This window comes from Tachyglossus aculeatus, chromosome 6 (assembly GCF_015852505.1).
Source record: "Tachyglossus aculeatus isolate mTacAcu1 chromosome 6, mTacAcu1.pri, whole genome shotgun sequence".
Taxonomy (NCBI): domain Eukaryota; kingdom Metazoa; phylum Chordata; class Mammalia; order Monotremata; family Tachyglossidae; genus Tachyglossus; species Tachyglossus aculeatus.
The window spans coordinates 21544394-21571610 of NC_052071.1; the positions used below are offsets into that span (position 1 = coordinate 21544394).

At 45.4% G+C, this 27217-nt stretch overlaps 1 protein-coding gene across 4 annotated transcripts; it reads right to left on the minus strand.

The window, feature by feature from the left end:
- Window positions 1-20030: 20030 nt before the first annotated feature.
- Window positions 20031-26879, minus strand: AKAP14 (A-kinase anchoring protein 14). 4 transcript variants are annotated; one of them, XM_038748282.1, is made up of 7 exons: window positions 26765-26877; window positions 25892-26005; window positions 24682-24785; window positions 24507-24598; window positions 22760-22939; window positions 21753-21805; window positions 20031-20236 (listed from the first exon to the last, which is right to left on the minus strand). In XM_038748282.1, exons 3-7 carry the CDS (start codon window positions 24773-24775, stop codon window positions 20152-20154), a joined length of 504 nt encoding a protein of 167 aa, XP_038604210.1. In that variant the 5' UTR covers window positions 24776-24785; window positions 25892-26005; window positions 26765-26877; the 3' UTR covers window positions 20031-20151. The 4 variants fall into 4 exon arrangements, with proteins under 4 accessions (XP_038604210.1, XP_038604211.1, XP_038604212.1 ...); XM_038748283.1 differs by lacking the exon at window positions 25892-26005 and having other exon boundaries at window positions 26765-26879; XM_038748284.1 differs by lacking the exons at window positions 24682-24785; window positions 25892-26005; window positions 26765-26877 and adding an exon at window positions 24114-24178.
- Between the last annotated feature and the right edge of the window lie 338 nt (window positions 26880-27217).

Sequence of the window (27217 nt, forward strand, 5' to 3'; positions counted from 1 at the left end):
TTTCCTCCCACCTTCTCCCCTTCCCACCTCCCCCTTTCCTCCCACCTTCTCCTCTTCCCACCTCCCCCTGTTCTCCCACCTTCTCCCCTCCCCACCTCCCCCTTTCCTCCCACCTTCTCCCCTCCCCACCTCCCCCTTTCCTCCCACCTTCTCCCCTCCCCACCCCCCCCTTCCTCCCACCTTCTCCCCTTTCTTCCCACCGTCTCCCCTTCCCACCTCCCCCTTTCCTCCCACCTTCTCCACATTTCCTCCCACTTTCTCCCCCATCCCTATCACCTTCTCCCCTTTCTTCCCACCTTCCCCTTCCCTACCACTTTCTCCCCCCCTTCTCTCACCTTCTCCCCGTCTTCCCACGTCCCCCTTCCCTCCCACCCTCTCCCCCTTTCCTTCCACTTTCTCCTCCCTTCCTCTCACCTCCTCCCCGTTCTTCCCACTCTCTCCCCTTTCTTCCCTCCTACCCCTTTCCTCCCACCCTCACCCCCTTCCCTCCCACTTTCTCCCCCCTTCCTCTCCCCCCTCTTCCCAGCTTCTCCCCTTTCTTCCCACCTCCCCTCCCCTCCCACTTTCTCCCCCCTTCCTCCCCATCTCCTCCCATCCTGTCCCCCGTATCTCCCTGTGAGCCCCATGTGGAACAGGGACTGTGTCCAACCTGATTATCTTGTAGCTACCCCAGCGCTTAGAACAGTCCCTGGCACGTACTAAAACCTTAACAAATACCCTTATTATTATCATCTCCTCCAGGCTCCCTTCTCTCCCATCCCGTTCCCCCATTTCACCCACTGTCAATTCCCTGTCTCCCCACGCTCTCTCCCCATAGTCTTAATCCCCATCATTCGAATGAGGGAACTGAGGCACGGAGAAGCAAAGCGACTTGCCCGAGGTCACAGGAGGCAAATGGCGGGGCTGTGATTAGAACCCAGGTCCTGCTGAGTCCCAGGCCTTTGCTCTATCTACTAAGCCGTGCTGCTTCTCTTTCTTTTCCAAGAAAGCAAGCAGAGTTTTGTATATTTTATTGTGTAGCATTTTGACTCATGCACGTCTGTTGTATTTCAAGTTTCTTGAGCAAGTTTTGCTAGGCTTTGCCCTTCTCTGGGGATGCACTGGGGGGAAGCACGGTAAATAATTTTGGTGGTCAGAGTAAAGTGCGATTGAATCTGCTAGCCATTTCCCAGACCCCTGCCAAGCATGTTAGTAAATCCGGGATGAAAAGTAATGAAAAAGCAGCATACGCATCATGTGGCTCCAGATGTACTAGATATTTTGGGAGTGTTTGACTGGGTTTTAATGCACATTTTAATACCTTTTTAGGAGATTAAATGAAAGAGAGAGAATTGGGGAATTAGGAGCGCCTGAAGTCTGGGGACTCTCTCCAAAGGTTCCTGACCCAGAGTAAGTAAATATTTTTTTTTTAACAAAGTATATCCATTGTCTGGGAAACAGAGACTTTAAGAGAATGTGAAGTTCAGCGACCGTTCACTCAAAAAAAGGGTGTCAAGACAGGGAAACCTAAGAGACTTGCCAACTGGATGCAGAGTAGGTAGAGACTTTTGGGCAATTGTGAGGGACCTTGAAATACAGGGGAAAGAGTTATTAGTATTGGTATTTTAAAGGAAAGTTGGAGTGTGGAGACATTTTTTTAATGGTATATGTTGAGCCCTTACTTACTATGTGCTAAGTGGTGGAATAGGTACAAGATAATTAGGTTGGACACAGCTCCTGTTCCACATGGGGCTCACAGTCTTAACCCCACTTTACAGATAAGGTAACCAGTACAGAGAAGTTGAGTGACTTGCCCGTTGTCACACAGCAGACAGGATCCTCATCATCCCAGCCCATCCATTAGGCTACCCTGCTTCTCACATTTAGGAGTAGAATGGAGAGGGGCATGGGGCAGTGGGGGAAAGGCAGAAAAGGCCCCTGTAATATCGTTGTGGGCAAGGAACGTGTCTTCCAACTCTGTTGTATTGCAGTCTCCCAAGCACTTAGTGCAGTCCTCGGCACATAGTAAGCACCGAACAGATACAGTCAATCAATGTTATTTCTCGAGCACTTACTGTGGGCAGAGCCCTGTACTTATTGCTTGGGAGAGTACAATACAACAGAGTTGATATACACGTGCCCTGCCCACAAGGAGCTTGCAGTCTAGAGGGGGAGACAGACAATAAAATAAATTACAGATATGTAATAAGCGCTGTTTGTCCGAAGGTGGGGTGAATAATCATAATAATTATGGTATTTGTTAAGCACTGTTCTAAGCGTCGGTGTAGATACAGGTGAATCAGGTCGGATAGAGTCCCTCTCCCGCTTGGGGTTCACGGCCAAAGTACGAGGGAGAACAGGTATTGAATCCCCATCTTACAGTTGAGAAAACTGAGGCACAGAGAAGTTAAGTGACTTGCCCACGGACACGCAGCAAGCAATCATCAGAACCCAGATCCTTTGACTTCCAGACTCTTTATTTTTTCCACTAGGCCACACTGCTTCCCAAGGGTAGAAATAAAGAGAACAAACCCAAGTGCAGTCTTCTAGACTGTGAGCCTGTTGTTGGGTAGGGACCGTTTCTGTATGTTGCCGACTTGTACTTCCCAAGCGCTTAGTCCAGTGCGCTGCACACAGTAAGCGCTCAATAAATACAATTGAATGAAAAGTGCGGGGGGGATGCACAAGGGAGGACTAGGGGAAATGAGGACTTAGCTGGGGAAGGCGTCTTGGAGGAGATGTGATTTTAATAAGACTTTGAAGGCAAGGAGAGTGGTATTCGTTCATTCAATTGTATTGAGCGCTTACTGTGTGCAGAGCACTGTGCTAAGCACTTGGGAAGTACAAGTCGGCAACATATATTTGAGAAGGGAGTGCAGGTGGAATGTAATAGAGCAGCCAGTAAAGTAAGAGGGGGCAAGGTGATTGCTTTCAAGCTGTCAGTAAGGCATTTCTGTTAGATGGAGAAGTGGATGGGCCACCAGTGGAGGTTCTTAACAGTGCTCGGCACGTAGTAAGAGCTTAACAAATACTTACATTATCATCATTTTTATTATTATTGAGGAGTGGGAAAACATGGACTGAATTAAAAAAAAAAAGATTCAGGCAGCAGAGTGAAGTATGGGCCAGAGGCAGGAGGCAGGGAGATCAGCAAGAAGGCTGATGCGATAATCAAGGGATAGGATAAGGACTTGGATCAACGTGGTAGCAGTTTGTTTGGAAAAGAACAGATAGATGTGATTGATTCATTCCATCGCATTTATCAAGCACTTACTGTGTGCAGAGCACTGTACTAAGCACTTGGGAGAGTACGCTATAACAACAAATTCCCCCCCACAACGAGCTCACAGTCGAGGGGGAGACAGACATTAATGTAGAGAAATATATAACTAGATAAATTACAGATGTGTGTGTGTGTGTGTGTGCGCGCTATGGAGATGAGTGATGATGTGAAGGTTGAACCGACAGGATTTGGTAATAAATCGAATATGTGGGTTGAATGAGAGAGATGATTCGAGAATTTTGCCAAGGTTTCAGATGTGTGAGACAAGGAGGATGGTAGTGCTGTCTACAGTGATGGGAAAATCAAGGGGAGGACAGGATTTGGGTGGGAAGGTGAGGAGCTCTGTTTTGGACATGTTAAGTTTTTGAGTTGTCGGTGAAAGATGTGTTCTGTTTTAAATATTAGGTTGTGATGTGCTGTGTTTTAAGTATCAGGTTGTTTTCATGAACTCATTTTACTGGTGACTTTTGTTATAGTCAAAGGAAATCATTTTTATATCTGTACATTTCACATAATTCTTTTTTGCTGTACTTTCCCTAAGCTAGGGAAAGCTAGAGGTGGTAAAACCTGGTGCTGGGGATGAAAGGGGCTAGAGGGGGAGACAGATGTTAAAATAAATTACATATATGTAATAAGCACTATGGGGCTGAATAATAACAGTAATTGCGGTGTTTGTTAAGAACCGGTTCTGAGCGCTGGGCTAGACGCGAGTAAATACGGATGGTGATTCTGGCATCCGTAGTCCTAGGGATGATGACGGGAGAAGTTAGTCTACACTGCGCGGGTTCTGTTTCGCTTAGGCCCCTCCCCAGCTGTTGGGTGTGTTCCTTAACTTGGTCCAGAGAAGCAGTGTGGCCTAGTGGAATGACCCGCTTGTCTTCCCTGGGACCTAGGTCAATCGCTTCTCTTCTCTGTGCCTCCGTTTCTTCATCTGCAGAATGGGGATTCGGTACCTGTCCTCCCTCCCACGTGGACTATGAGCCCCATGTGGGACCTGACTATTTTGCAACTCCCCAGTTGCAGCAAACAGTGCATGACACATCATCATCATCATCAATCGTATTTATTGAGCGCTTACTGTGTGCAGAGCACTGTACTAAGCGTTTGGGCAGTACAAATTGGCAACATATAGAGACAGTCCCTACCCAACAGTGGGCTCACAGTCTAAAAGGGGGAGACAGAGAACAAAACCAAACATACTAACAAAATAAAATAAATAGAATAGATATGTACAAATAAAATAAATAAATAGAGTAATAAATAGGCACATAGTAAGCAGTTTACAAAAACTACAGTTATTATTATTGCATGTCACAGTGCAGATTTTGGTAAACTTGGCTTCTGTCTGAATCTCAGATATCACTAACTGGCCACTGGTTTAGTAGTTTTTTTTTTCTCTCACCTGAGTAGTTGTGACAGACCAATTTTGGAGACTTCCATTTAGCCGTGCCCAAAGCTCTTTGCCGATGTGTGTATTCTCCAGAAATGGATATTTGGGTGTCCCGGCAGTTTGGGAGTTAGTTTTTGACACCGTTGTTGCCCGATCAGTCTTTTTGGCTTATCGGTCAGTAGTTTATCGAAAATTCTGCTCCCTGCATGCTTGGTGGAAAGAGCACGTGCTTGGGACGCAGAGGTCATGGGTTCTAATCCCAACTCTGCCCCTTGTCTGCTTTGTGGCCTTGGGCAAGTCACGTAACTTCTGTGCCTCAGTTCCCTCATCTGTAAAATGGGGATTAAGACTGTGAGCCCCACGTGGGACAACCTGATCACCCTGTGTGTATCCTTCCCAGCACATTCCCTGCCTACAGGGAGTTTACAGTCTAAAAGACAAGGTCATTTTAGCTAATCTGCTTATTTTAGGCAGCTGCAGGGAGTCAAGTGTGCTCTGGTTTTCACAACCCATTTTTTGGTTTTCATTCATTTTTTCCTTGTGAAAGGCTGTTGAATATCAGTGATAGTCCCAGAGCTGATTTCATTTCTGCTCCATTTTTTGTCTTCTCATTTCCCGTTGTCACTGACGCCTGAGCTATTTCTCCTCTTTCTCCATTTGCTTTCTCTTCAGAAGCACTGTAGTTCTGTTTAAGTCAATTTCTGATTCTTCTGTGTCTGTCCTCTACTGCTGCCCTACTTTCAGCTGGGTTGAGGGGATAAGAAAAATGTGTGCGAGAGAAACCTACCACATGATATTCCATTATCTAAAACGTTTTCAGGGGAAGAGAGAGATGAAAAATGTCAGCTTTCCAAAGACTTCGTAGTGAACTCATATCATGTCTACCCCTCAGCAAATGTTTCAGGAGATTAAAAAGAATGATGGCTAGTTGATGCCAGCCCCATTTTCAACCCAACAAAAGGATAAGTTCTACTAGATAATTAGTATTTTGGATCATGATTTGATTCAGCTCATTTGGCAAGCAAATGGGTGAAATGAGGGAGATAAAGCTGCAAGGTTGTGACGGGTGTTTCTTTGTGTGGGCTTTCTGATTCCTGTGGGAGCCTGAACAACTGATGGATAGAGTTAAATTGCTCAGGGGCACGGGGACCACTGCAACCCCCTGCCCACCTGCCTGAACTTTTTTCATCTCTGCTGAGTGACTAGGAAACCTGAGACTGGAAGTGGAAAATAACCATAATGGGTAGTTAAGTGATTACTCTGAGCCAAGCACTAGGGTAGATACCAGACACAGCCCCTGACCCACTTGAGGTAGGGAGAGAGGCATTAAAACCCCCATTTTCCTGAGGAGGCCCAGAGAAGTTAAGCGACTTGCCCAAGGTCACGCAGCAGGTAAGCGTTAGAGCTGGGATTAGAACCCGGGACCTCTCAGTATGTGACATGTGTTCTTTCCAGTAGCCCACACCAGTATATCTGGTGATGTGCCGGGCTCGGGTTTTCGAGAATGGGCTCAGAAGCAGGACTTGGGGTGTGTGAAGCTCTAATGACAACCAGCCCTGGACATCAGATTTTTCCCCACAGCTCTTGCTGCAGTGTAACTTCCTGCTGGGAAATCCATTGGGAATAGTACGTCTGCCTAGGATAGACACGTTAATAGAATAATGGTGTTTGAAAGCCTTATGAGAGCCCCCAGTCCACTTCCCTGTCTCTGAGAGAAAGAGATAGCTTTAATTTAGCTTTTAATTTTTCGTTCTTGAAAACCATTGTTTCCTGCCCTCAGCCTTCTCTTCATCCTTCTGAGTAATTCCAGTTCTTTCACCCTTTCCACCTGGGTCCTCTTTTCCGGTCATCAACTTTGGGACTTTTTTAATTTCTTCAAGTACCTACAGTGTTACAGAGCTCATCTCAGGGCGCAGTACTCTCGTAACGGTTTCTGCTGAGGGTAATGGGAAGATTGCCTTGCAGTTCCAGTGTTGATTTTCCCCCACAGTCTTGGTTTCCGTGGCTCTGACTACTTTCTTTTCTCTAAATCCAGTTCTGATGAACATACCCCCGCAGAAGACGAAGAAGCAAAATCTAAGAAAAGCAGCAGTTCAGATTCCAGCACGGAAGGTATCTTGGTTTTGAAATAAAACTCTTTGGAGACAATTAAACACCATATCCATTTCCATTCTGGCACTTGTTTTCATTACATGATTTTGGTGTAAAATGTTGAAAGAATTAGGGAACATTTGTCTCCCACCGTGCGTGTTCTGATATAGCACAGTCCACAAGTTGAGTCAGGTAGATTCGATGTAGGAAGAAGTCGTGTGCCCAGATGAGTGGCATCAGTCAAAGCTTGATGCCGCTAGATTTTCCAGCTTCCGATACAGTCTTAATGTACCCTTCTGGTCAATACTTTGTGTTTTTTTTAACTTTATCATATTTCGAGCAGTAACGTAGCAATGCTTGGCAAAGGTATAAAGCATTCCGCTAGATGCGGACATACAGTAAAACCGGGATTTGACTAAAAATATATCAGGTATGGTGGAATCTTCAAACTCTACCCCCTAACTTTTGAATTCCTATAAACCGGTGGTTACTCTATTACCATTTTTCTGTAACATGAGGTTCTTCAGGAACACAACCCCCATGTTATAGGAAACTCCCTCTACTGTGTTTGCAAATTCATTCATTCATTCATTCAATCATATTTATAGAGCGCTTACTGTGTGCAGAGCACTGTAGTAAGCGCTTGGGAAGTACAAGTTGGCAACATATAGAGACGGTCCCTACCCAGCAGTGGGCTCACAGTCTAGAAGAGTGTGCCGGCAGTCTAGAAGATTGAAGAATTATTGAAAATAATTGAAGAGTGGATTTCTTTTACTCACTGAGGGATTCATCAGGCCTTTTTCGCTGTTCTGAAAACCATGGAGTCATGGTCCAGAAATATTTCTTTAAGCAGAACTTCACTATTTTTCCATTAATTATTCTTTCTCTTTCAAAAATTGTAGAAGAGAAAAAGAAGAAAAAGAAGAAGAAGGGTAGTCATTCCAAAGAAAACTCTAAAAGGAAAAGAAAGAAAAAGGCGTCCAAAAGAAAACACAAAAAGCATTCCGAGGACAGTGATTCAGACACAGATACAGACTCCAGTGGTAAGAAAGCCAATATGTACGGAATTGAGCCTCATTGGTTTCTCTCAAATTATGCTTATCTAGTTAAGCTATTCAGGTAGTCATCCTCCTGCTTTAGAGAAGCAGTGTGGCTCAGTGGACAGAGCATGGACTTTGGAGTCAGAGGTCATGGGTTCAAATCCCGGCCCCGCCAATTGTCAGCTGTGTGACTTTGGGCAAGTCACTTCACTTCTCTGGGCCTCAGTTACCTCATCTGTAAAATGGGGATTAAGACTGTGAGCCCGCCCCGTGGAACAACCTGATCACCTTGTAACCTCCCCAGTGCTTAGAACAGTGCTTTGCACATAGTAAGCGCTTAATAAATGCCATTATTATTATTATTATTGTCCTCCGCTCAAAATGACAAAACGCAAACTGCAACCCACCCTCTTCACTCAGTCACCCCGGAGTCAGTTCAGGGCAATACATTTAAAAGCAATTCAAGATAAAGTCCTAGGATTGTTTTAAAATGGTCAGTTCTCTGTTTCCTTTGCATTAATTCAACTTATCAGCCACTTGGCATAAGTTGCCTTTCCCGAAGCGCAGGGCTTTTTAGGCCTTGGATATGTCCAAATATCGTAGGAAACACGCTGGCTAATATGGCAGAAAAATGTAGCGGCAGTGGCCGTTTGCAGATGAGAAGAGAAATGGCTCTGGCCACCACCAGCTCCACAGATTTTCACGCCTCTGTCAGAAGCAGCCTTACTGCCCTAGAAGCCTGAAATCGGTGGTGGTGGTGACAGCAGTAGCAGTGGTCAGAGTCCTTTCCTTCCCTGGCCGCCCGTGCTGTGTGGGTATTGGTAGAGGTTAGCCTTAGCCAATAAGTAGCTGCCTGTTTGTATGGACGGAGAGGGACAGGAGGGTGGGTGGGTGGATGGATGTGAAGAGTACTGAGGGACAGGATGGATGGGATCACTTCAGGTGTGAGAGTTGGAAACCCTCCCCGTGGCAGGTGGAGCATTGTTATTCCATGCGTCGTTTTTAAAAGTACCCCAGGAGATTTTCGCTCTCCTGAAAGGTAGACCTCTCTGCTGTGCAGTAATGGGCTCATTTCATTTGCAGATGAAGATAATAAAAAGAAAGCTAAGAAAACAAAGAAAAAGGAGAAGAAACACAGATCGTAAGTCAAAATTTACTTCCTGTCATCTCTGGGCCGCTTGCGAGTTCCTTTTTATGTTTGCAGTAGGGATTCTGACTTGAAGGGAAAAGCTTTGTAATTTATTTGAGCAGGTTAGAAAATTCTAAAGGAAAAGCTGTTCCATTGTTGTAGAGAGGAGGCCCCCCACCCCAACTGACTTTGTCAGCGGGGAGGAGAAGGAACTGGCCCCTATGAACAGAGGCCCCTCCTTCCACCATTGGCAACAAAAGAACCCCAAACATTTGGGCTGGGGGATTATGTCTGAATTTCTGATTTTAGTTCCTCTCGTGGGCTCCCTTTAACAAGCAAGTATCAGTCCATCGCCCGGGGAGATATTTTAATGTGGCTGGGACACATTTAGGGCCCCTGGAAGATCTGTTTGGAACCCCCCCCTCTTTTGAACTCACCCCCTTTCAGGAATAACAAGACTGCTGGTTTTAGTCCTTTAGTTGTCTATGGCACCAGCTGAATTGTAATTCCAACGCCGCACTGAATGACTCTGGGCTTTTGTTGCCAAAAATGAGAGGAAAGAGAGTGCAGCACACGCTAATTTCATCTCCTCCCTTCTCCAGCGCTGTCCCCCGCCCCCCCCAAAAAAATCTGCACAACAGTAGGGGTGGCGGGAAAGATGGCTGTCCCAACAGGGGCCCCTAATTCTATTCATTGTCAGTCATATGTACTGAGTGCTTACTGTGTGTAGAGGACTATACCAAGTGCTTGGCAGAGTACAGTACCACAATAAATAGACACATTGTCTGCCCACAACAAGCTCACAGTGTAGAGCAGGGGAGACAGACATCAACACAAATAAATAAGTTACAGATATGGACATAAGTGCTGTGGGCGTGGGAGGAAGGAAGAGAAAAGGGAGCAGGGGAGACAGACATCAATACAAATAAAGAAATTACAGCTATGGACATAAGTGCTGTGGGGGTGGGAGGAGGGAAGGGAAAAGGGAGCAGGCCAGCGCACCGCAGAAGGGAGTGGGAGATGAGGAAAGGTGGGGCTTAGTCTGGGAAGGCCTCTTGGAGGAGATGGGCCTTCACTGAGGCTTTGAAGTGGGGGAGAGTCATTGTCTGTCGGATTTGAGGAAGGAGGGCATTCCTGTCCAGAGGAAGGACGTGGGCTAGGGGTTGGCGGCAAGATGGAGGCACAGTGAGAAGGCTGGCACTAGAGAAGCAAAGCATGCAGGCGGGGTTGTAGAAGGAGAGATGTGAAGTGAGGTAGTAGCGGGCAAGGTGGTGGAATGCTTTAAAGCCAGTGATGAGTTTTTGTTTGATGTGGCGGTAGATGGGAAACCACTGGAGTCTTTTGAGGAGGGGGGTACGTGTCCTGAACGTTTTTGTGGAAAAATGATCTGAGCAACCGAGTGAAGTATGGAATGGAGAGAAACAGGAGGCTGGGAGATCAGCAAGGAGGCTGATGCAATAATCCAGACGGGATGGGATGAGTGACTGTATTAATGTGGTAGCAGTTTGGGTGGAGAGGCAAGGGAAAGATTTTAGCGATATTGTGAAGGTGGGACCAACATGATTTAGTGATGGATTGAATATGTGGGTTGAATGACAGAGGACTCAAGGATAATGCCAAGGTTACTGGCTTGTGAGACAGGAAAAATGGTGGTGTCATCTATAGTGATGGGAAGGACGGGAGTCTGTTTTGGACATGTTAAGTTTGAGGTGATGGGAGGATTTGCAAATAGAGGTGTCTTGAAGGCAGGAGGAGATGCGAGACTCCATAGAGGGAGAGAAATCAGGACTGGAGATGTAGGTTTGGGTATCATCCGCAAAGAGATGGTAATTGAAGCCCTGGAAGCAAGTGAGTTCTCCAAGAAGTGGGTGTAGATGGAGGATAGAAGAGGACCCGGAGCTGAACTTTGAAGGGACCCTGTGGGAGGCAGAGGAGGAGTCCCAGAAAGAGACTGAGAATGAAGTCCGGAGTGCGTGGTAGAGGCGGAAGGTGTGGGCTTCAAAGGAAGGGAAAGCACATCTGGGATCCTAGAAAAATATGGTTGAACTGCAGTTATCTGGATGCCGTGAACTGGACATAATGTGGATAATCACTGACCCAGATCATTCAGCGAGACATTTAAATAGATTCCATCACCATTCAAGGATGAAACAGAATAACCATGACATGTGAAAGAATATTAATTCAGACAATTTTTCATAAACCAGGTGTTAGTCCTGGAACCCACAAGACACTAATTGATACAGTGCAAGTGCAATCATAGAACTTTACTAAATGCTGAACTGAAAATACTCTGAATAAATCAGTAATATAAATAAATACGAGCATATTAGACTTTTTTGGGTTATACTCTGGTGACTTCCTTCAATAGAAGTGATAAGAAGAAAGTTGGAAACAAACCCAGTTATATGGAAATATGCTTCCGCTGAGTCCTTAGTGGAATTGTCTTTCAAAAGTTGATTTTTCAAAATCAGGTGTCCTTTAGCTTTGGAGCAGGCCTGAAAAATCTTTAATGTGTGTTTCCAATTGTGACTGTGACAGAAGGAAATCCAAGAAAAAGAAGACTAAGAAGAGTAGGAGAGAATCTAGTGATTCAAGCAGTAAAGATTCAGAGGAAGAGTTCCAGGGAGAAGATCTCTGGATTGAGCGTTCCAGTAAGTTCTTTTTATGTATGAATCTGATTTGCCTCTGATACCAGAGTGGCTCCACTTAACTAGTCCCCTGAAATACCCATCTTCCAAACCAAGTAAAGGTGTCCACGTACCATTGTCCCCCTCCCGCTCCTTGTTCTGAAGCAAGACCACCAACTCTGGGTGGGGCCTGGGGGAGAGAGAGGGGATGAGGAACATCGCCCCTTTGCAGATGTGACTTTAGAGACAGATCCAGTGGCTTTGGTTCTGCAGCTTTGCGGACAGGAGAGGCAGCTGTAGCTGGCCTGGCCTGCCTCTTGGAGTACGATGTGGGAAAACTGGAAGCTGGACTGGGGGATTAAGGCCACAGCAAGACCCTCTCCTGGCCCCTGCTCCAGCCGGGAATAGGCATCATCCAGCCTAAACATAACTTTTATCTCGACTCATCGATCAGTAGTATTTCCTGAGCTTCCACATGTATAAAGCACTGTACTTAGTCCTTGGGAAAAGCACAAGTGGTTGTTCCTCTTCTGGTCCCTTTCTGAATCGTTTTTTTTCCCCCAGTCCTATCCGCCACAGTACCTTCCCCAGATTTGCATTCAAAATGATAAGTTGGTACTCTGCCCAAGACCACTTTTTTGGTATTTTGGTCCCGGGGCTTCCCTTGCTAAACGAAGTATTTAAGAAAGTACAAGCAAGAATTTTCAAGCCAAGAGCAGATAGCAACCAAAAATTAGGGTGGAGAGGAGGAGAGAAGGCTAGGTAAGCTGTAATTCTGACCTGGGTTTCTCTTGAGCTTACCTTTGGAAGGGTAGCATTTAACGTAAATGAAAGAAGATTGCTAGATGGAGAGGGTAAGACAGGAGGGTAGCATAGGGGCTGTTAGATTATAGGCTTGCAAGGAGGCTGACGTTTTTTCTCCCTCTCAGTTGAACAGTCAGTCATCTGAATTGTCAATTAGCCAGGAACCGCTGGTCCTAATTAAGGGGTTCTTCTGTATTGAGTGCCTGTTGGGTGCAGAGCATAGCACTTGAGACTTGGGAGGGTGTAATCCCGCCTTCAGGGAGTTCACAGTGTTACCAGGTAGGAAGATAATAAGTGATTTATAGTTAGGGAAAAGGAGTGGAAGATGGGTGGATCAATAAGTGCTTAAACAGTAGAGAACATAAATGGATATGTACCAGAGTGCGACCGTTGGCTGTGCCAGTTGTGAAGATGTGATTTGGGGGAATAATTCCTGGAGGAGAAGAGATCGCGGGAAGGCTTTGAACATCTGGGGGAAATTCCCGGAAGGGCGAGTGGGGACGAGCAAGAGGCCGGAGGCTGTAGGGGTGAAGTTTTAGGCTGTCTAGTGCAGAGATAGGTCATTAGCGTTCTAGGTCCTCTGTGGCAGCAGGGCCTAGCGGATAGAGCATGGGTCCGGCCTGGGAGTGAGAAGGACCTGGATTCTAATTCCGGCTCTGCCACTTGTCTGCCGTGTGACCTTGAGCAAGTCGCTTTGCTTCTCTGTGCCTCAGTTCCCTCATCTGTAAAATGGGAATTAAGAATGTGAGCCCCATGTGGGAAAGGGACTGTGTCAACCTGACTAGCTTGTATCGACCCCAGCGCTTAGAACAATGCTTGACGCATAATAAACGGTTAACAAATGCCATTATTATTATTATTCCACTTGGTTTAGACAGAAATTGAGAATTGTGTAAAGCAGATTGCACAGCTTCGTTTCACCAGATTTGGGGCTGCTCGAGGCAGAGACTTTTTATCTGTTCAACTGTCATATGCCGCCTAGTGCACTGAGAGTATCGTAATATAATTGTATTTCTGGTGGACTCGTATTGCAGAAAATGCAGAAGCCGTGGATTTAATTGGACCAGAGGCTCCTATAACACATGCTTCTCAAGATGATAGACCTTTGAAGTAAGTACCTGTAATAGTCTTCCTTCTTGGATTGAATGTTGGACTGGATTAACTTTATTGGAAAATAAAAAGATTCCAGGTTTCGGTATTCCCTGCCAAGCTGGGAGAGGAGGTGGCCCCGGTGCCCCTTACCTGCAGGATCTGGCGGGAACCGCTAAGCAGGTACCGGTGTTCACAGACGGCAGCATCAGGTGGGGCAGGATGAGGGGCAGGGAAAGAGTGGGAGCTTCTCCACTGGAGCAGCAGCAGCCCCTTCTCTTCCTCGTGCCCCCTTCAGCCCTCTGGAGCCTGCTCCTCTGACTCAGATTCTAAGGTGGAAGATAATCCAAAGTGGGATAATCCGCATGGGGTCTTTTCCGTGCTGCCGATAGGCACATTTTTTTTCCATTGCGTGCTATTCCAAGTGGTTCCGAAAAAAAGATGGAAATCTCTCTTTACACTGGAGGGGACCAAACAGATTCTCCTCTGAATTTCCTCCCAGCTACGGCCACGCTCTGTTGCCGGGTGAAGGTGCAGCCATGGCCGAGTACGTGAAGGCTGGAAAGCGCATCCCCCGCAGAGGTGAGATCGGGTTGACGAGTGAAGAGATCGCCTCGTTTGAGTGCTCGGGCTACGTGATGAGTGGCAGCAGGTAGGTTCCTGACCGCGTGGGCAGTGTCGTTGAGATGGGGAATTGGTCCTTCCCTTCTTGCCGCACTGTCAAAATGAGGTCCCCGGATGGAGGTCGTTTTTTGACGAGGTGAAAACTATCGGAGAGTTGTGATGGTGAGTTGAGAAGGTTGGTATGAAGAATGTCTGGACTGCTTCACAGCGAACCTATCCATCACTGAAATGAACTCATCAATTTTATTTCTGAGAATTTTTCTCTAGAGAATTGGCCATTTCAGAAGTAAATGTTGACATCCTACATTAAAGTGTGTATAGCGAAGCACTGCTACCTTTTCTTATCTAACCAGAACCCATAGCTAGATTTGAACCTGGAAATATTCAGTGCCCCACATAACTTTTTCATAAATTAAAGTTTGCCGCCATTCCAGCCCTAATTCAGAATTAACCTCTCTGTTCCTTCACTATGCTCACTCACGTCAGGCTCGTAGATAAAACGTGGTCATTTGAAGAATTAACCCATTTTCCTTTCTTGGGAAGGAACTGTAAGCTAGGGTTGTGACCTAGCTGCCTTGAGTGTTCAATATTCTATTCACAGAATGGCCAGCCTGAGGAAAGTAAGGTTTTTTTTTTTTTTTTACAAGTCTGGCAGTTCTGAAAAACTCAAAATTGTAGGATTCGGGATCGAACCAAATGACCGTTTGGGCAGATGTCAGATGGACCGATCCGTTAGAGAAAGACAAGAGGAAGCTGTGAAATTTATGTGTTGGTTTTGGTAGTTTTAAGCTAAAAAAAGTCCCCTCATCTCTAGGCATCGCCGAATGGAGGCTGTGCGTCTACGTAAAGAGAACCAGATCTACAGTGCTGATGAGAAGAGAGCCTTAGCGTCTTTCAACCAAGAAGAAAGACGAAAGAGAGAAAACAAGATCCTGGCCAGCTTCAGAGAGATGGTGTACAGAAAAACCAAGGGGAAGGAAGAGAAATGAAGACTGGCTTGAGTTGTACAGGACAGATTTAAATATCCCTCTTTTGTTGTAATATAAAATCGCTTTCCTTTTACTGAAATCTTTTTTTGTTGTATAAGAAAACATTACAGCGCTGTTGTGCCTTCTATGTAATTTTCAGCTCTCCAAGAAGCATCCTTTGTATTGATCAAATTGATATAACTCTGACACTTTCTTTAGATCACTTTAGGTGGGCTTGATTGGTTCAACACTGTTGAAATTGCCATTTAATGGAAATACAAAGTCGTAAATAAGATCAGGATGGATGCATAAAGTTAGCGAGAAAGGTGAAATGCGAAAGGTTTGAAAGTGAAATTTGTCTGCAAGATGCTAACCCCCTTGCTCGGTGTATGAAAAATACGTCATCTTCAGAATTTTGAAACGCCGAGAATGGATTTAATCGAAACCCACAATGTTTTATGAAAATATAGTATTCAATTGGAAAACGGGCTTATTGTATTTGATGTTTAGCTTGCTCCTGGAATAGTAGTTTCTTTAGCCTCCGCTTTTTTTTGTTTTCTTGGCACAAAACTGAGCAAACTTCAACTTTAAAAAATGATTTCAGTAATTTTAAGAGTTCGATTTTTTAACTTGTAAGACATTGAAAATATCGATTAGTGTCCTGCCAATGCAAAATCATTATCTCGGTCCAAACTCCCTAGGTAATAGGTATTGGTAAATGTTTTGAGGATGATCGATTGAGAGCAATAGTTCTCTGAGATTTGTTAGACCAAGGTAAAACTCAGAAGGTTTTACCCCTTTTAATACTGAATTCTTCCCCTTTTTGCAGGGATGAAGCAAAAATTCCGATATTTTAAAATGGTTTAAGTTTCGGCCACACCTTGTGACTTTAGGAGGTTTCATGAAGAAAAGCTGACAGGAACCTCTTGGACTATATTTGCTGATCTCGTAATGAGTTGTTCAGTGCAGTCTCTGAATAATTGTGTACATATTCCTTCAGATTTCATGAAAGTGTATTTTTTTATAGTTGGTGGGGTGCTTTTTTAATCTCTTAGCTTGGAACAAAAATGGGAAAGATTGTATGCGTGCGTAAATTATGTTCTACGTCTTTTTTTTCTTCCCTTTTTTCCATAAGATTTAAAGGAGCGAGGAAATGACTATATTTGCTAACATCTTGAACTGGGTTATTTTTATATAAATAAAAGTGATGTTAGTACCCTTGGGAGGGGGTCTTGAATGTGCCACTGGAAAGTGAAATTCTCCAGTCAGCTCTTTTGTTTCGCAGTTGTTTGTTCAAGAATGATTTCTCTATAATCATGTAGTAAGGAGGCATTTTTTTGTCCTGAATAGGGGTCAAAAGTCATTCTTAGTATCTGCCGAGCATGTGCTCTCCCTCTAAAAACAATTACGATGTGACCTATGTGATCTGCTGACTTTGAGTGAATTGTAAGTAATTGTTAGAGTCAGGGTAATTGTGCCTAGCCTTATCTAAAAATCCATTTCCAAAAAGAACTGGCCCGAAGGTTCAGTAAAGCAGGAAGGATTCTAGATTCTTGATGGAATTGGAAGGATAGGATCAAGCCATTGCCGTTGTCTGTGCAAGAATATAAACATCTTTGCTTGTCATTCAGTCAGTGGTATTTATTGAGCACTTACTGTGTGCGGAGGACTGTAGTTAGTGCTTGGGAAAATACAATAAAGTTGGTAGAATTGATCCTTGCCCACAAGGAGCTTACAGCCTATAGGGAAAGCAGACATTAAAATCAATTGCAGATAGGGGGACTAGTAAAAATCAGTTGAAACTGAAGACCTGGTGGTAAAGCCTATCTGAGGAAGTCTAAAAAAAATACTAATTGCTATTATCATACAATAATTATGCTGATCTCTACTTAATCATTACAGCAAAAGAGCACAGGCCTGGGATTCATGAGATGCGGAGTCCAGGCCCAACTCTGCCCCCAGCCAGCTGGGGGATTTCCTCGTCCATAAAATGGGATTCTCCCTCACCCTCAAACTGCCAGCCCCGTGCGGACAGGAACCGTGTCCGATCCAATAATCCCGGGCCTACTCCGGCGCCTAGCACGGCGTGCAATACATAGTAAGTGCTTAATAGATATTATTATGAGTTGCTTTTTAAAATTTGTCGATATCAATAATGGTCCCTTAATATAAGAATACAGACTTAGTGATAGTTTCTATGTAAAAAAATTCATGCACACTTATCCAATATTATATGAATTATCTGGAGAATTCAACCATTATAAGACTTCGATGTTCCCTTAACTGCTCAATTGTATAATAAATAGCTAATTAACAAGCTCTGCAAGGAACCAGTTACAGTACAACTTTCCATGAGGCAGCTTCTGGAGGCAATTTCTCCAGATAATTTAAAAATGTGAGGAATAATAATAATAATAATGGCATTTGTTAAGCGCTTACTATGTGCAAAGCACTGTTCTAAGCTCTGGATAATAATGGCATTTATTAAGCGCTTACTATGTGCACAGCACTGTTCTAAGCACTGGGGAGGTTACAAGGTGATCAAGTTGTCCCATGCGGGGCTCACAGTCTTAATCCCCATTTTACAGATGAGGGAACTGAGGCACAGAGAAGTTGTGACCTCCTCAGAGTCACACAGCTGGCAATTGGCGGAGCTGGAATTCGAACCCATGACCTCCAACTCCAAAGCCTGTGCTCTTTCCGTTGAGCCACGCTGCTTCCCTTCTGAAACCTAAGGTAAATTCCCTGGATTCACAGAGCCGAGCTTTCCTTCTTTCCCTGTTCCCTCACATCCCTGCGCTTTCCTATTGGCTAAGAATTTTCTCTAATAGATGTACTTTGTGGACTGGATGGTTTAATCATTTTTTCTGCCTGGAGGTCTCTTCTGACCCGGAGATTCTATGGTTTTAGGCTCCCTCACCCCTGTTCTAGACAGAAGCAAATTATTTTCCCCTGCTCCCAAGCCATCTCTACCAGGATAGCTGTCCAGCACCTCATCCTCAATATGTCCAAAACTGAACTCTTCATCTTCCCTCCCAGATCCTTTCCTTTACCCAGTTTCCCATTCACAGTTGGAAGTCCCCTCCTCCTCATCTCTCAAGCCCTAACCTTGGCTTATCCATGGCTCCTCCCTCTCTTTCAAACCTGTACTCACCAAATCTGGTTGGTAGTTCTTCCACAACATTCCTAGAATTTGCTCCATCCTCTCCCTCCAAAAAGGCCAGCGTGCTGGTCCAGGCACCTGTCATATCCTGACCTGAATCCTAAAGCAGCCTGCATCTCCCTACCTGCAGTCTCTCTCATCTCCAGCCCGCTCCTCACCCTGCTGCAGCCCAGGTCATTTCCCTGAAATGTTGTTTAGAGTGTAAGCTCCTTTTGGACAGGGATTGCGCCTGCCAACTCTGTTGTACTTTGCGAAGTGCAGTGTTCAACATACAGCAAGCACTCAATAAATATATATTTAGTATTTGGAATAAATCCAGTCAGTTGGTAATTTCCTTCCACTGGCTGCATTAAGGGAGGAGAGCAGCAAAATGGCAGGCCCAGCTTTCGAGAAAGAAGAAGAGGCTTTGAAATGAGCTTAGGCTTAATTTCAAACGTATTTAGTTATTTGCTAGTCAGTTGGGCCCATGAACCGTAGTCCAGACTCAGTTAAGACAGAGAAGCAGCGTGGCCCACTGGAAAGAGCATGAGTGGAAGTCAAGGGGACAAGGGTTCTAATTCTGCCTCTGCCACATGTCTGCTGTGTGACCTTGAGCAAGTCATTTAACGTCTCTGTACTTCAGTTACCTCCTCCGTAAAATGGAGATTAAGAATGTGAGCCCCATCTGGAACAGGGACTGTGACTGATCTGATTACCTTGTATCTACCCCAGTGCTTAGAACAGTGCTTGGCACATAGTAAGCGCTTAACAAATACCAAAAATCATTAGTATTACGTTCACTTAAAGGCTCTCAGATGGAGGGTAGGGAGTGGGAAAGGAGGATGACCTTCTGATGCTGGTCCAGGACCAGTCCGGTCCTCTCCTCTCCCTGGATTGACAGTTCTGCATCAGTGTTGCTCCCTCTTTCCACTTCCACATGAGTGCCAGTCTCAAACATCCCAAGAATTGCCCCTGTCTGGGACTCCCTTAGTTTGCTGAAGGCAGCTGGATGCCAACCCACTTATCTCAGCCAGAAAAAACTCACCTTTATTTAGTATCCCTTCAATATACCCCTGCTGACCTTGCCATCCCCTGGTTTTCACCGGGTAGGATGTTGTTTACTTAAGTTGGGTTACCTCTGTCTATATGTCGTAATCCATATATCACATAACTGTGTCAACTGAAGGTCTCTAACAGATTAAACAATTTGGATTACACTATCAACTGCAGGGTAATTGATGGTTGTTCAATTTCTATTAGGTGGGTGCTATTTCTGGCTAAGCCAATCAATGTCATGTTTATTGAGTGCTTATTACATGCAGAGCATTTTACTAAGCCCTTGGAAGAGCATGGTAATAACAGGAATAACAGATTCCTTTCGAGAAGGGGTTCAACAGGCTAGAGAGGGAGATGGACGTTAAAACAAATTATGGATATGTACCTAAGTGCTGTCGGGCTAAGTAAAGGGTACAATCCAATTGTAAAGGCGAACCAGAAGGGAGAGGTAGCAGGGAAATGAAACTTAGTCATGGAAGGCCTCTTGGAGGAGATGTGATTTTAGTAAGACCACTGTGTCCCTTGCCTGTTTGGTGAGAATGATAAGCACATAACCAATACTCTATTATTATTGTTAGGTACCGTGAGGAGGTATGTGTCTAAGCGTGAGACAGGGACCAAACTATCGTTGGAGCAGCAGGCTTTAAGTAGTTCTCATAACTGAGTGATCTTCGATGGGAAATGGAATTTTAGATATCACAGCAAACCTTTCCCAGACACCATTGTAACTGTGGCTATATACAACGGTCTAGGCTAGGAAAAGAAAGAACAAGAACTCAGAAAATCCATAGCTGGATTATAAACTGATTAGTTTATTTTCCAAGAAATGGTTTGTGCTTTGAGGTAAAATATTTGGGGTAGTGCACTCTGGAGTCTGACGAGTCACAAAATATAACTGAACTTAGAATGTAGACAGATATTGTTTCTTAGAAGGTGATGCCGTTCATCAGGATGATTTTGTTTTCAATAACGTCCTTCAGCCACTTTTCTCTGAAACGAGACTTTCCCGGTCTAGAAAGGGAGGGGAACCAAAAGAGTGATTTTTAAAATCTGTGAAACTGGAAAACCTCAACTGAATCATTCTTTGCATTCCTGGTGAACATAAAGGCTCTCATCTGCTTTCCCTTCACCCAGGCACCCATAAAAATTAACTGCATGTGGGTAAGCCATGTGCTACTCTTTGGAGAACATTGCTCTTAGGCAGTTTTCAAAGTGAATGTGATTCTTATTTTTTCCAGAGTGAGCTGCAACTAGACTAGTTAAATAAGAATGACATCCATCATTCTGACTGCTGCCTCAAAAAACCAATCTAAAGTTATGTCACTGGAAGGACAGAGAATGAAATCTGGAAAATAGTATGTGTCCTGCGTTCAGGGATTCAGCAGGATTTGATTCTAATGGGAAAAAAATAATGATGATGGCATCTATCTGGTGCTTATTATGTGTCAAGCACTGTGACTTACAGGCGCAGGGGTAGGACAAGATCATCAAATTGGCCACCCAGAGCCCACAGTCTTAAAGGGAGGGAGAGCAGGTATTATATCTCCATTTTACAGATGAAGAAACGGAGGCAGTGAGAAGGTATGTGACTTGTCCAAGTCACAGGCCAGTGGCAGGGCCGAGGCTAGCACCCGGATCTCCGACTCCCTGTCCCGTGCTTTATCCACTAGACCGCAAGGGAAAACTTCACATAGTACTGTTGGTACTGTCTTATATAATGTCAAGTCTTAAATTGCTTATGTTAAGGCTCAGGCTCAGATTTTTAAAATAAAAATAGAAACCTTTTAAAAGTTCAAGTGCAGCGTTGGAAAAAAAAATGCAGGAGAGGGGAAGTTGGGAGCTTTCTATGATCTCTGCCTGTACCTGTTTCTCTCCCTTCTGTAACCCCTACCGCAGTCCTTCCCCAATCCCCTTATAGCTGTACTATCCTGCACACCCCTGAATAGACAAGGATTATCTGCCAGGACTTGGTTCGGGGATTGAGGAGAGACTCCCAAGTCCCTCTCCAGCTTCCTGATGTCTGAGAAATTGGCTCAAGAATAGTAAGCGAGTCCAGTTAGGCCGGAAATAGAGCAGGTTACTGGACTAGTTAGGATTCAGACTGCCCTTTAAATTCCTCAAGGCATTTTTGTTCCCCCTTTTTTCCTGGTTTCACTACTGTCATCCCTTGACTATGGCAGGAGCAGTCTTGCCCTAAAGAGTTAATGTACACGGTGAAAGATCACACCTGTTCGTTATTTTCTTCTTCTCTCCAAACTTAGGTCCCACTAGATCGAGTATAATTTTGGCTGGTTAAGGATCTCATAATGAAGTGAACCAACAAGTTTCCTGGAGTTTGGTGGGTTTTCTTGGCAAATTTATTCCTTGGGAAGTTGGGCTCTGTAGGACTTGACCCACAGTCACAATTTTACCCCCATCCATCCCCTAGTCAGGGGAGATGTTCTGAGGGAGAGCAGATGATGAGCGATTTTTCAAAGGGGTTACATTTGGCCCCTATACTTCAAAGCAGCCGCTAAGCCTGCAGTACCTGTGAATGTATTTGCTGGACTCCAGAATGAAAAATACTTCAACGGGTAGCCACTGTGAAGAAAAGTAGTTCAGGCGTTAGCCTAGCACACCTCGACACAAACAGTGTTTCTGTAGTCTCTCCTTTTCGCTCTCCCTACCCAACTTTGTTTCACAGTATTTACTATCAATTCATCTTTTTCTCTTAAGTAACAATTTCGGTTTTGCTTTCCAAATTTGGACATTGCCGTTTGATTGCGAGCCAGTACAAGCCATTCAGTTTGCTCTGTACCTGTTTCTCGAACTACAGGGGGAATCAGTGTGCTTATAAATAGGCCTCCACTCTGAGAGAGGCATCGATAGGGTCTCTCATCAGGAACGACCTGAGTCTCGGTCCAGAGACTTCAGGATCGAGAATCTGGGCAGAGGAGTTCAGTGCCAGTGGCTCACACGGTGCCACACACACCCGTACTGTCTGTCCCTGCCAGTCGTATTCCTGCCGGGGCCCGGGATGTCATCAGAAAGTAGGTAGGAGTGCGGCTTGTTTGAAGCGGGCACGAAGGTGTTTTACATTTATGGCCCAAGGGACCGCAGGCAGAATCTACATTTCTGTTTTCTAGAACCATGAGATCCCTTCAGAGATCAGCCAAGTTTTGTTGAAACGGGCAAAAATTGAAACCACCCTGGAGGAGGGAAGCAGTTGGCAGGCCCTTAACCTATTTTGGCTTGGTGTACTTCTCAGAGGGGAAAGGGAGATGCGTGCTCTGCATCTGTTTGTTCCAGCTTGGCTGGTCCAGCCTCCGGGAGCTCCCTGGACGGCTCCCCGCTTCTCTTCCCACCCAGGCAAGTCCCGGCAACAGTGCCAGCCTGTCGGGAACAGAGGAGTCTACCTCCGTGAAGCGGTGAGGTCCACAACTGGCTTATGCCCAGGGCCCCTCCTTTCCTGTTGTTCTTCCAGGTTACCAGCTCAAAACGGGCAGAAAAACTCAGGTGTGTGAGAGAAGCGATGAAGGTTTGGGCAGAGCTTACAGCAGGTTTGATTTTGGAGATATCGATGAAGAAGTAGACGCAGGCAGTGGCCCGCGGGATGGGCTTCCGGCAGGTAGGGATGCTCCACTTCACCCGGTAGCAGTAGCGAACGATGTATTCCAGCTCTTCCTCGTGAAGGTACTCTGACCAGTGTAACCAGCTCTCGTGCATCTCCCATGTCTGCTCAACCCACCAAGAGAGACAGGCAGATACAGACAGACAGACGGACAGAACTGGCTTTGAAGGATTCTCCACCCCAGCTTTGCAAATAATAATAATAATAATTATGACGATATTTGTTAAGCGCTTACTATGTGCAAAACACTGTTCTAAGTGCCGGGAGGTTACAAGGTGATCAGGTTGTCCCACAAGGGGCTTACAGTCTTAATCCCCATTTTACAGATGAGGTAACTGAGGCACAGAGAAGTGAAGTGACTTGCGCAAAGTCACACAGCTGACAGTTGGCGGAGCTGGGATTTGAACCCGTGACTCCAAAGTCTGTGCTCTTTCCACTGAACCACGCTGCTTCTAATAACCCATGTGCTTTTCAGCAAGGTGGGAGGGGGATGTGACCTGGCTGCTGTCATCGCCTTCAGTCCCTAGATAATTCCTGGGACGTGTGGTGAGCTAGTATGGGGGTACTGGTAAACATGGGGTACTCATTCGGGAGCTGCAGTCCAAGAGAAAATGAACTGTAGCGGGGAAGGGGAAAGGCGGCCAGAGTAGCAGCAGCTCACCTGGGGTCCCTGGGACGGGTATAGGCATTTCCGAACCCTGGTTCAGGACACTAGAAGGACCTTTCTTACCCAAGTGTATTTAAAGGTAGAGATCAGTTTATCTGAAGAGGAGGGAATAGGTCAACTGGAGGGAAAAAAAACTAGCCCATGTAGAGCTGATTCAGCAGGAAGACGCTGGGTAAATAAATACGCGCTTTCCCAGAGCCCCGGGCAATCTGATCCTGGCAACCGGGGATCGTCCCGGGTCCCTCTGCTCACAGCCCCAGAGAGATGGGCTTAAAGAATAGGAGGACAGTGGGAAGTATCAATTGCACTTTTAATCTTCGAAGCTATCACCAACCACTGAATCCAAGTGGGCGCCGGGATTCACAGTCCTGGGGCAGTCAAGGCCACTTTACCCATTGGGCCATTTGGACATTTTTCTGGGCCCATCCCTATCAGGGGGCCCACTGCGTCTGACTCAGTAGCACCCTCCCAACTCTGATCTCCACACCAACCCTCTCTCGTCTAAAAATACCCTCAGTATTAGCCGAGAAAGAAGGGTTCTCTTCAAACTGGGGCATATGTACACTCCAGGTGGGAAGGGGAGATAGGAAGAATTTAAGGATGGAGCAGACCTCGAGACACTGGGCCCATGGTCCCTCATCCCGGAGGCTGCTCTTCATACCCTGGGGACTTCTCTCTAATGGAAGAATTGAAAGGAAGCTTGAGAAGAGCATCAACTATATCAGTCGAGGAGAGTCACGCTAGCGTCCTGGGGCGGCTTAATGCGGAGGTGGGCCAGGTTCCCAGGAAGCAGGGTGGATGTTCCAGAGTGGAAAATGATACTTTGGCCACCTTACATATATTAACTAATGACTCTCTTATTTGATCTGAGTGTCATCTTTCTCATCTGAAAGAGAGATCACCTCATCAGCCCATTTCTTCCTGGAGATGTGGGAAGAAATCACATACGGGGCCAAAGTTAGACTCGAAACAGTGTCCAAGGGTCGCTGAACTCCTTAACTTACTAAAATGTACTCTTCGATCTGCTGCCGTCCCAGATCCACTGTAAAGTCCTGGCAAGTGGCCCATTGAATATTTTTGACTATAAATTCAGCTTCTAAAAACAAATTGTCAGTTGGTTAATGGGAGCAATGGGGTTGGGAAATTGGCAATTCTTTGGATGACCTCCAGTATTATTACCTCTCTGGTGCTTAATGACAGCCTTGATTGCGCTTTCAGTTAACTTTCCAGCTATCTCCTCGATCTCTCTGGTATCCGTACCGTTTGCTTCCATCACTTTTAGCCTTGGAAAGAAAATTCCCAAAGTCACCACTTGCTGCAGGTATTGAAACTTCACGTCTCCTTAGACTAAAGGGTGTATTCTGCTGATTTTACAGCATTAGTCCATCTGGGCCCCGATTACCTACTTATGGTAAAAATGGAAGCTACTGTTTGATCTTTCTTGCTTTTACCCAAGTTTATTTTACGTTTTTTGGGAAGGTGATACAATCAGAATCAGTCATTCGACGGCTGGCCCAGCAATAACACCCACTGAGAGTTTGGGTGTAGATGTTGAACCGGGAATCGGCAATCCTAAATTATGGTTCTCCTTCCTTTTCTGCTCCTCTCTGGCTAGGTGTGTGATACTCAGGGAAAGTAGGAGACCTGAATATCTTCTTCTTTCCAAAAGAGTTGAGAGTTTAGGGTCCTGGGGTTTGCAGTCTACCAATAGGAATTACTGTATAATCTTTTGGGAAGATATGCTGGACACCTTCATGGTTTACTGAGGGAGTCTTTCTCCTGAGGGAGGGCTTCAGCGATAAATGCAGTGGAAGAAATGGGGAAGGATGTATGTAATTACGGTCCGGGTAGTTGATCCTCCCTTTCCACCAATAAGAAAGTCATTTCACATCAGGGAGAGGAGGGCTGGGAACCTGTGAGAAAGTTTGAACATAAAAGTCTTATTCATGGTTTGCAGGCCTCAGCTGGCCATACATTGGGACCCTGTTATGATGTGGGATTTGAAAGTCAAACCTTCTGACCGGATCATGATGGAGACCGCAGTAGAAAGGACCCTTCCCCACCTGGAATTAAATTTTCCAGGCAAGGAATGGGTGTGTGAGCAGCTGCTCCCTCACCCTTCCTCAGCACTGTCCGTTGTTTGCGTGGAGCCTCGGAGTTAATTCCAATATGAGAAAATACGTGAGACTTATTTTTTTCCAAAAGGAATTAGTTATTATATACTGAAAGGGACAAAAATGGCAAACGTTAGGCTCAGGTCCCGCTGGCACGATGGTTTAGACGTCATGTGGTCTAGTTTATAGCACATCTGGGAGTGTGCAAAATTTTGTTACTGTAAAAAGGTTTAGACTGCTCTGAACAGAAAATTGTTAGCCAATGGTTCAGTCACCTGTTCCAGTCATTTCCCAGTTTACTTTGCCTTATTATCAAGTTAAGTGATGGCTTATTGATTCTTCGGTCCTGTGCGCCCCTTCTATGTTGAAACTATCTTGCTGCTGAAAGGCTGTAAGGAAAAGATGAGAAGAGCTCTTTTGAGGATTGGGGGGGAAAGCAGGATCTAGTTTGTGCTTGCTGCTTAGTTGTGTTGTCTTGTTCAGTTGTTCTGAACAATTCTTTGCCAGAAAGACCCGGACTCCAGGTCTTCCGAGTCACAGAATTTCATCCAACTCAGTGCCTGGAAACTCCGTCATCCAGGCTAATTAACCTAAAGTCTGAAGGACATTAATCTGAAACTCAAAGTAATCAGCCTTGGGGCAAGTCAAGTATGAATGTATATCAAAACTGAAACTGTGACCCATAGATCTCTATTTTGGCATTCTTCTTTTCTGGGGTATTAACTTTGCCATTACTGGGAATTTGAAACGGTGGTGAAAAGAGTCCAGGTGGCTTAGAACTCCCTGCAAGAGCACTGTTCCCATTGTGGTTCTTTCTCTGGTTGTTCTGTTGTTCGGTCCCCTTCAAAGTGGCAGAACCTCAACGGCTGGGGTTCTCAGTCGAACTCAAGAATCCCTCTTGCTGTATCCTGTAAAGGTGATTTTTCCTCTAGGCAACCTAGCCGATAATCCCTGGGCCAAGACATTTACTGCTCCTAGATGAGCTTTGAAGGTAAGCTCAAAAAAATAATCTTATTCAACCACAAAGCTCCCCCCCTCAGCCGTTCCCACATTCACCCGTCCCTCATGGAATACAGAGGGAATGAGCCAGCCGGTCGTCGGAGTGCTAGGGGAAATCCGGAGAAATCCGACTCATGTGCTGCACCTACCTGGGGGACCTCTCCTCTCCTGGCCCAGGAGCAGCTGTTGGGGCTCTGGGGGAGCAGGGCTCTCCCGGAGCTCATTCAGCAGCTCTTTTGCAGGTTCCTTGGAGGAATGTTTGTGGAGGGATGTCACCTTGGAAACGCCGCCTCCAGCCAGTAGAGTAGCCCAACATGACCACAAGAATACGGTTGTTACATTCATTCAAACAGAGAGAACAGAATATCGGGCTTCAGCTGCAGTGTGATGTCAGGGTTGGTGGGCAGAATTCTTAAACAACTTCCACATTCTGTCTCCGTTACCTTGGGCAGTGAGGGAATGCACATGGAAAAATTGGCTCCTATGATTCCATCAGGGAGGGAATTCAAATTCTTAAAGCGTTGGGTGTTTCCTCATTAAACTTCCAAGTTTTCAGACAGCTGCAGAGGCCAGGCAAGGGGGACCTGTGGAGACCATTTAAT

Coding starts and splice junctions, on each gene's coding strand:
- AKAP14 (XM_038748283.1), bottom strand. CDS start 24,775: ATGGAAGCAAACGGTACGGATACCAGAGAGATCGAGGAGATAGCTGGA. Junction 22,940..24,506: donor AGATCGAAGAGTACATTTTA/GTAAGTTAAGGA, acceptor TGGGTTGAGCAG/ACATGGGAGATGCACGAGAG. Junction 21,806..22,759: donor TCTCCAAAATCAAACCTGCT/GTAAGCTCTGCC, acceptor TTTTCTTCACAG/TGGCTACCCGTTGAAGTATT.